The sequence below is a fragment of the Acartia tonsa genome, chromosome 11, assembly GCF_053477335.1.
Source record: "Acartia tonsa isolate MP-2025a chromosome 11, ASM5347733v1, whole genome shotgun sequence".
Lineage (NCBI taxonomy): Eukaryota > Metazoa > Arthropoda > Copepoda > Calanoida > Acartiidae > Acartia > Acartia tonsa.
The window spans coordinates 11684394-11694494 of record NC_137270.1 but is presented as its reverse complement, the minus strand read 5'-3'; the positions used below and the strand labels follow the sequence as shown (position 1 = coordinate 11694494).

At 33.3% G+C, this 10101-nt stretch overlaps 1 protein-coding gene across 11 annotated transcripts in view; it reads left to right on the top strand.

Moving 5' to 3' along the window:
• Window positions 1–10101, top strand: part of LOC145332236 (pumilio homolog 2-like) — a 186486-nt gene that overhangs the window by 126611 nt on the left and 49774 nt on the right. For all 11 annotated transcript variants that reach the window (XR_013884097.1, XR_013884099.1, XR_013884096.1 and 8 more), the window contains exons 12-16: window positions 135–225; window positions 2309–2371; window positions 2909–3037; window positions 3671–3792; window positions 6261–6315. Coding sequence is in view for 1 of the 11 variants with exons in the window: in XM_080177189.1 (XP_080033315.1) it covers window positions 135–225; window positions 2309–2371; window positions 2909–3037; window positions 3671–3792; window positions 6261–6315 (460 nt within the window). In the remaining 10 variants the exon portion in view is untranslated. The remainder of the gene's footprint in view (window positions 1–134; window positions 226–2308; window positions 2372–2908; window positions 3038–3670; window positions 3793–6260; window positions 6316–10101) is intronic.

The window sequence follows — 10101 nt, the reverse complement described above, 5'->3', positions numbered from 1 at the left end:
CCCCAATCCCCATTTCAAATATCTAAGTACTATATTAGCAACAAAAATTCCCCTGTAGTAATATCCACGTAAATTATATCCATTAGGTAATATGTTTAATTTGACAAAGACCTGAAATATGTTTTTATTTTCAGTTGTACCGAGGTGGTTTGGCCAGTCCCGCAGCTCAGCATTTGCAGTTCATTCAACAACAGTTTTTAGCCAATCAGCATCTAGCTAATCTAGGTAAGGACCTAGGGAATGGGCAATTAAAGATAAGTTATTCATCGCATCGTATTATAAAAAGCTTTCCGCGGCACCTAGGGGCTAAAAAAATGGTTTTAATCTTATGATTGTACATTTCTATACTCGTAGAAAGCTGGATATAATACGATGCTAGACATAGTTTTTTCGTATGAATGAGAACCGGTTCCTATCCACCGGATTTGAATGAATACCAAAAAAAAATTATACTTTCTACTTGTATACCTAATGATCAAAATTCCTTCTCTGGTAGTGTTAAATTATTTTGGGTTGTTGTGCAATATTTATACTGTAATCTGTGGATATAAAAATAAGAGATAATTAGATCAAAACCAGTTGTGTTAGCCCCAAGGGGCCAAAGGTTCTTGCTAACAAAACTGGTATTAATTTTATGATTTTTAAATACAATAGCCTTTAAATAGTTCCCCATAATCAAGATTAAGCTCTCAATGACAATATTTAAACAAAAATATAGATTAGTTTTTTTTATCCCGTGTCCCCAGTCGTTGGATATTTTTGTAGCAATTTGTTCAATATATGATCACACAACCTTCTATGTTTGTTATGAGGGAGTTTATTTAATCTACTACCCCCGTACCAAGTACCAGCAAAATATCTGAAATCATTAGTGCTTAATCAGGTTGACTTAATGAAGAACATTTGCCATAAACGTTGAGGAGATATTGATGTAATATTTATTTAGCTTCTATGAGAAATGTGAAAAAAGCATTTGATTATTAGTTTTTAGAATAAAAAACAAGAGCTAAAGGGTAGCTAAGAAAAAAATCTGAATAGTAAAAGCGGCTAAATCCTCTAAAATAGTTTTTTTTCTGTTTAGGTATATTAATTTGATTTCTAACTTTAATAAGATTAATCTTTAGAAAAAGATTCAAACTTTTTTATGGTATAAGAAGGATCGTTAAGAAAACTTTTTTCTCCCTTACTAAAGATTCTTTTCCCTTCATAATTTAGGCATTGATTTCAGTGATAAAGAAATATTTATATTTTTCCTAGATTTGGTAACACTGCGAAGTTCAAAAATACCTCAACAGTCTAATTAGGGAATTTTCAAGGAGTAAAGTAACAATGCCAGTTGATTTAACCTACATCTTTGTCTCTCACTAATATTTACCAGTTACCAAAGGCAGAATTGAGAGAAGAAAGATTAATTTATTGTCCGATGTCCAATCCCTCTATTTCAGTATTTTGATCAAATTATAAAGAGTAGAGGTGTTGGGGGGGGGGAGGGGGGTCCTAAGTTAATCAGTGTAACATAACATTAGCTGTCAAGCTATAGCTTTGATTCTAATGTTATTTTCACGTCATGCAAGATCTGTGGGAACCAGTTTTGATGTGAGTTTGATCAGTTAGCCCATTAAATCTAGGTTTATATCTCAACGGGATTAGATAAGAATCAGAATATCGAAAGTGTTTCAGCTTTGTTACTAATAGTAGAATAGGGGGGTATAGTCACTTTCATGGCAACGCCCCTTAAGGGGCTATTCGTCGTATTTTTAAAATACCTTTTAGTAGGGTTATTTTAGGTTAGGTTAGTTTATATTGGGTTAGTTGATCGCCCCACAGGGTTAGAGCCCCCCACAGGGGATAGAAATAGGAGAAAAGCTACTGTGAAAAAAAAACGCCCCTCAAAGAGCGTTGCCACTAAAGGGACTATACCCGAATAGGGATGAAATGAAAACGAACAGTTTATTATAGTACAGATAAAAATTAAATTGGTTGCGAAAATGTAAAGATAATGGAAATTAAAACAGTTTAAAACTTTTTTAGTGTGTTAGATTGTATCCTGAATACCAAGGCACCTATAATATAAAAATGTCTCAAAAGGTGTTGATACAAATCAAATCAATTATTACCCCAATACACTTCTAAAATAGTTAAAAACCTTCCCTAGCCCTAAGAAAAACTACCCTGTACCCATATCAGTTAAGCGGTTCGTGAGATCCTTTGGCACAAACAGACAGACAAAAGATCCAGTTACTTTTATAAATAGATATATAGATGAGAAAAGTGAAATTATATCTTAATAACTTAGGTGTTATTTCAGGTAGTTACCCCGGCACCCCACCTTATTTGATAAACCCAAGCGAACCATATCTGCTTAATATAGGTAAGTTAAACATCTTTTTTTTATGCCAATTCTTCGTTGTTTTTCTGTATTGTTTGTCAGACTTTTTACAATTATTTTTGTCAAAAACTTGAATTAGATGGATGGATAGATAGATATGTATTTCATCATAAGCATAGAAAATAATAATGATATTATTACAAATATTCTTATATTATTATGCATAGTTTTGTACTTTCATAACCTGGGTTGGCCGTTGCAATAGCCGAAAATACCAGTAATGTATTTTTTTTCATCGGTGTTCTATAGATCACTGGAACCGCTGGAGGGTCGCCTAAGCTAATTCTTGGGTTGATTTTAACCCAGCTGGGCTATTCCAACAAAACACTCCCTTGTTATTTCAAAATAAGGAGAACGTCAATTCGTTTTAATCTAAAAGGGACAGTCAAAAATAAAAATTTTAGTATCATGAAACAAAAAAGCGGTATATTATTCAGTTTATACATAGCGCCTAAATTAATTCTTTTTTTTTCATTTACTGCTTTAATGCCTTCCAAAATATATCCAATATTTTTTCAGCCGGACAAAATGGAATGCCCATGTTGCCAATGTCGTACTACGCCGCGGCCGGCCTGTCCTGGTATCCGCCACCCGCGGGTGCCGCAGCCGCAAGTGGACTTATACCCAACGGAACACCCACTACACCAGGCAAACTTGCATTACCTCAATTATATTCTGAAGTACTCGTGGCATAGCCTCTAGAGTAAGATATATAAGTTTTCTGGAATTTTAATGTTAGGGGGAGATTTGAAATCTGCATCAAATTTTAAGGATTTTTTATAAAATTCGTTTTTTGTATAATTCTTTATCTAAAAGCGGAAATGCATTTTAAGATAATTAATTTTGACCAATAGGACAGGTGGATTTTAAACTACCTGCGCTCTAATTGGTTGAATGATGTACGCCATCCAATCAGAGCGCAGATTTTTTAAATCCACCAATCACAGATGCCAAAATTAATTAACTTAAATTGCATTTCCGCTTTTAGATAAAGAATTATAGAAAAAACGAATTTTATAAAAAAATCCTCAAAATTTGATGCAGATTTCAAATCTCCCCCTAACTTTAAAATTTTGGAAAACTTATATATCTTACTCTAGAGGTCAATATGGGCACTGAAGAACATTTTTTTATGTGAGAAAGTAATATACAACCCTTATTTCCTTTTTAAAAATATTTCACGGATGATATATGTATTAATCCTGCATTAGTAGTAAAAACAATAAATATATAAGTTATTACAAAATATGAAAAGTAATGCAACTTTCACATTCGTATCAGGACCGCCTGCTACCGGCAGTTCCCGAGGAAGTTCCAGCGGCCGACCGGGCAGTCCCGCCTCGCAGAACGGCGCTGGCACCCCGGGGCCGCAGGACAGCATTGCCTCCCCAGCTTCTTACCAGGTAAAAGAACATAGCTATTTATCACATCGTACTATAAACAGCTTTCCGCGGATATAAAAATTAAAGATAATTTTATCAAAACCTGTTTGTTAGCCCCAAGGGGCCAAGGTCCTTGCTAACAAAATTGGTATTACTATTAATTATATGATTTTTTAATATTCGTGGACAAATGTCTGGAACACGATACATCATATTTTGGTACGGATGAGAACAGGTTCTATTTCATCGGTTACTAATCGGTTCCGAAGCCATACTGGAAACGGTATTATTTAATGTCCGATTTTTATGTAACACAAATAGAATATAAATAAGAAAGAGGGTGGTACTGGTCAACTCAGCATCTTAAATTAAATGTTTGAAAGTGAAATAAAAGAAAATGTTGATTCTCTTGGGAGAATGAAAGTATCCCTCTCCACACAGAAAAAGATTTGCATATGCAATCAGAAAGAATAAGAAAACTTTCTAGGAGTTATATCTAACCTCCATCAAAATTGAACAAAAAAACTTCAGTGGGACCCTAAAAGAAGCTTCACTAAAAACCTAACTTATGTTGTATTGAACCTCAAACAATGACAAGATATAGATGTTATTTCCATTGCCTATCCAATCTAAATCTCTATACTAAAACTATGTCACTCTCTAAAAGTGATTTTCTTAATGTCTTTGCTCAACTTGAAGTTAATTCGATGTCGCCAAAAAAAATCTCCTGTAATAGCAAAATAAGCAATACCTTAACCTATTCATATATTAATAAACTTACCCCACCAATAGATATATTATTACTTGAATCTTACACCAGAATTTCATGTTTTAAAAGTGAAACATCCAGCGGGCTAAAATAACTATTCTCCCCTTTCACCCACTTCCCACACCCTCCCCTCTTACTTGTTGAACGAACTGACCAATACATGAGTTCCTTGTAAGCAAGCTAACTTGACGCCAATTTTTTTCCCTGTCACAATATTCACGTTTATTCTAAATTTATTTATCCTACCTAATCAGACGATAACTATATCCGGCTATTTTGAGAAATGGATGCAATTGAATAAGAGTAGATTTTCACTATTTTAAGAATGTGAAAATTTTGCTGATATGTTTGAACATCCTGGCCAAGATAATCCAGTGTTCAGTTGAGTAAATCTGTATTTCTAATTTATTACTACAAAACTTTGAATATAAATCTAGCGGTGTGCAATCAATTCCGTTAAAGGAAGAGGGGGGGGGGGTCTATTAAGATATCTCCTAAAACAAAGTGTTTGGAACATTTGAAACATCCTAGAAAGTTAAAAATCATAATTTAGCTTCACATTTTATTTGTTTAAAAATTAAGCGGAACTTGATTTTTATTTTTATACTAGCTTTGATTTATTGGGAATAGTCCCTTTCGTAACATCGCCCCATAAGAGGCGAATCGTCGTATTTTTAAAATGGCTTTTTATAGGTTAATTTAGGTTAGGTTAGGTTATATTAGGTTAGGTGATTGCCCCACAGGGTCGGGGAATTGGCCCCGCAGGGTTAGAGCCCCCCGCAGGGACTAGAAATAGGAGAAAAGCTATTGTGAAAAATACGAAGAATCGCCCCATAAGGAGCGATGTTACGAAAGGGACTATACCCGATTTATTTTATTACTTTTACCAAATTTTTTAATCATAATTGCTGTTCTGTTTTCATCCAAGCTATTCTTTTTATTTTCAATGCTGTTCTATTTATGAACATAATTGTTCTTCTTAAGGGTATGGTAATATGTGTAAGTGATAGAACACTTTATCTAGAACAAAATAGATTGTTCTCGCGGAAAAGGGGATAGGGCAAAGGATGACAAATCTCTTCTTGGTTATTTCTTTGGGGGAGAAAGATAAATAATTTTTTTTATGGCCAAACTTAAGCATGAACTGTATAAAAACTTTGGACTATAAACCGTTTTATATATCAGATATTAAATGGTTTTAAAGCCATACTTGAAAAATAAAACTAATTTTGCAGTATGGCTGTAAAATAGATTAATACCAGCTGGATGAGAACCAGTTCTCAGCCATTCTTAAGTTTTACAAAAATGGTTTTAATATATGTAATACTAGCGGCTTCGCCCCTAGCCTCTAGGGGCTTTGCCCCAAGAGGTGATCAAAAAAAAAAGTTAGGCGAAATTCGTAAAAGGACGAAGGAAATCTTCTGCATAAAAAAAGGACCAAGGAAATCTTCTGCAAAAAAAAGGACCAAGGAAATCTTCTGAAAAAATAAATTGGGGGGATTTTTTTTATTTTTTGGGGGGTTGGGGATGCCCCACCCCCCAAGAAAATAGCCTAAGACCACCACAGGACCAGTAGGAATATTCCTTGAAGAGTAGAATCCGATCGGTTCAGTGGTTACCGAGATCTTAGGGAACAGACGGACGGACGGACAGACATCATTCTACTTTGTATTATAGATAAGCAAGAAAGAACTAATATTAAAATTAATTTAATGTTTAGGTTATTCCTGCCTACGCATATGACACCAATACCCTCAGGCTTGGCCCGGGACAAGGTAAGAATTTCTTACATATAAGTAACAGGATGTTTGCCTGTCTGTCTGTACCGAAGGATCTCGCAAGCTGCTTTTTTTACACCTTCTCATTAAATGAGGCCATATTATTATTAAGTTATATCAGGAATAAGCTATAACTATTAACTAACAAGCAAAATAAATTGACAGATCAAAATGAATAATAAAATAATTTGTCTTTTTTATGAAACAACAATGTTTTCTCTTGAAATTCTAATTCCTCAAAATTTGCGGTTTTCAAACCTAGTTTCCTATGACCCCTGAACTGTTTATAAAATAAATCGCCTATTGGCTACACTTTTTTATGTTATTTATACAATACACTAACGGCTACGCCCCTAGAAGCCTCTAGGGGCACTGGTATAAAGGGGAAAAGTCGACCTTATCCCATTTTAATTTTGAGTTTCAAAGTTTAAAATATATTTTTTATTTGGGGGGGGGGGGGGGGTTGGTGAAGATACCCTCCAAAAATAGTTAAAAACATGCCCAGGACCTATAAGAAGCTTCTCTGTAAAGGAGAACAATATCGGTTCAGCGCTTACTACTTTATATAATAGGATTGTATTACATTTCGTGATCATTATGCTACGTAAGGTAAATTATTCTTAAACCAGAAATGTGAAAGTGTCGTATACTAAACAGTTTCATATCTAAATATATGTGTCAAAGGCCACTCTTAGGTCTAACTGCTTAAAATATGCATATTTTTTAACCAACAAATGTTTGCGATATTAAATATGATTAAAAATAATTTATTCTAGTAGTTTAAATTTAAAAAAAAACACTTAAATATTTTATACGAATTATTTTGGATTTTACTAAGAGTGCAGGAATATACTCTTGCAGTATTTTAAAAATTATTTATGAAATCCACCTTTGAAAATTGATAAAACATATTATGAATTAGGAACGTTGTAAGTAAAGAGGGATGGTGGCGACTTTGGTTTATTAGCTAAAAAAATTCGGGAACTTGTTTCAAATTAGTTTGGTAATTAAAATCTAAGTGTTTAGTTAATCTTTTCCATCAATAATTTCAATTTACAGAAGAAGTAATTTTATTAATCCCAGTTACAAAAATTTTTTGTCTCGTCTCTTAAGATCCCTGCATATAAAGTAACAAAATTGAGACAGATACTGACTTATTGACCTATAGAGAAGCTACGCCATTAAACAACAAAAAGAGGAATGCAGAGAAGATAATTGGCTCCACAAAGTTTTATGGTTCATCCTTGTCAGATTATGTTTGCATAATATATGGGATTAATGCGGTATCTTCCCTTCCAACTAGAAGTGGACCTCATTCGTACTACAGTAAAGATTGTTTAGAACTGATTAGGTTAGGTTAATTGGGGTTTAAGCAAGATCATGATTTTGAGTAACCCGCAGAGACAAAGAGCCCCTTTACTCATGAGCTCAAATTAAAGGCTGGGACACTTTTATTCTGAAAATAACAGGGGGTGGGCCGTTTGTAATTTGAGAGATTTTATATTTGATGCTACAAAAATCCTAAGAATATAGGGATAGGTCAATAGGCTATAAATTAATATTCCATACAATTAAAATGTCATAATTTAAGGTTGTGCGTATAATGTTGTATAGAAGTAATACTTGAAAATTGGACGCTTTCGCCACCTTACCCCCTTCTTTGTTAAAATAAATTTAATATAATGAGAGTTGGGGTTTTAGTTTATTACTTGAAGTTTAGTTAGATTATATTAGGCACCACATGGTTAGGGATTCCCGCAAGGATTGTGCATATGCGAGAGAAAAAAACTAACCCTCTCCCCCTTATTTTTTAACTATTTTAAAATCAGTGGGGGGTTTCATTGCTTAACATGTAGTTTGTGTGAAAGCAACGAAAATTGTCGAGGAAACCGTGAAATGTAAACTGAAGTTTTCAATACCATAATAAACATATTTGCTATTAGACTATCAACAAATTACAATTAGATATATCGAACATTCTCCCTCTTGTATTATACCCAGAGTTAATAAAAATTAAAGAAGAAAATAACAAATAGATTCTCTACTAATATATATTTCTCATATAAAAATTAATCCCTAGGGTAGCAAGTGTAAGTAGGTTTTTGATTGCTCTTCTAATAATATAAACATCTAACATTTTCCTTTTACCTTCCTCAGATATCTAAAACATGGTTAATATCGTCGCATAGCAGAAAATGAAAAACATTGAATTTTACTTGTCGCTATGATTTCGCTTTTACTTAATCGTTAAATAAACTGGTTTTAAGCTGTTAAAAACAGCAATGCTTCGCATGATAACAATCGTAAATTTAAAATAATAAATAGAAAGATTAAAATAAATTAAAATCTTTAACTTCCCTCGATTTTGAGAGTTCCTATAAATTTAAACCTTTAATAAGCACATGTTTTTTATTTAGATTCAGTAGGAAGGAAGGGGGAGTTATTATGAGCGTTCTTCTAAAAACTATGGATGTTGTCCTAATTGTTTTCTGGTACCCAAAGTTCTAGGTACTTGAACTATAAGGTACAATAGTAAGTAATTCTCAAGTGCACTTTATAAGTATGTAACAACAACAATCATTTAGGGGGAAAACATTCAACTTTATAATGGCTTTGCCCCTAGCATGAAACCTGTTTTGGAACTATCATGAAAATCTAGTCCAACTAGTCTAATTAATATAAAAGAAATTAGAAATACATAACAGATATATAAATAGGGATCAGCGATTTAAATATTTATTTTATTACTTTAATGTTTTTTTTGTATTAAGGGCATTTAATTTCACCTTGCATGTGTGTGTGTGTGTGTGTAGCCATTGTCTCTCTTAGTGTTTGGATCTAAGTAGTCATGACTACTTCACCTTGCATTAATCCTGTTGTATAAAGTAGTAAGGTTTTCTGTAGCTTAAGCTTTTAAAAACCACTGAACCGATTGATTGCTCCATTTTAGGAGAGCTTTACATAGGTAAAGGGATTGTTTTTAGCTATTTCATTTTTGGAATTAAGTCTGTGGATGGTTTTAGGCTATTTTTTTGTCCTTTCCTTTAGAGCCACAGGGACTCTGATCGGAAATTGACAACATATTCATATGTGCTGTACTTAATCAATCATTACTTGGACTAATTTAACCAAATTAGGTGTTTTTTTAGGTTTTTGATAATTCATACAACCCCCTTAAGTTATTCATTACAATAAAATACAATTACAAAATTTATTTACTGTGTAAATATGCATAAATATGACGTTTTTACTGACAATTATGTTGATTTTTACTCAAAGCATATTTCTTGTAGACAATAAAATGATTATAACTTTCGTTCTATTTAAGATAAATTGGTGAAATAAAAAGTATTTTCAATTTTATTATGCTGAGAAGTCACTTATTGATTTTAAGAAATAATAAACCCCTTTGAGTGGGGGAGGGGGGGGGGCGTTGAGTATCGAAATAAGAAACTAATGTAAATTTCTTTTCTATTGTGGGTTTTAATGATTCATATAGCAGCCAAACTGTTTTTAGGCAATACCCATTTGTCTGTCTGTCCCTCTGTCTGTCTGTCCTTTTGTCTGTCTGTCCCACCACTTGTCTGTCTATCTGTCTAACTGCCTCTCTTTTGGATTTCAATGAATCATCTAGCATAGCCTAATTGTAATTTGTTAATGCCTCAAAGACTGTCTGTTACTATTTACCTGTCCCTCTGTATGTCTGTCTGTCCGTCTGTCTGTCTGTCCCTCCGTCTGGCTTATCATTCACAAGTTCTCTATTGGATTTTATCTAATCAATTG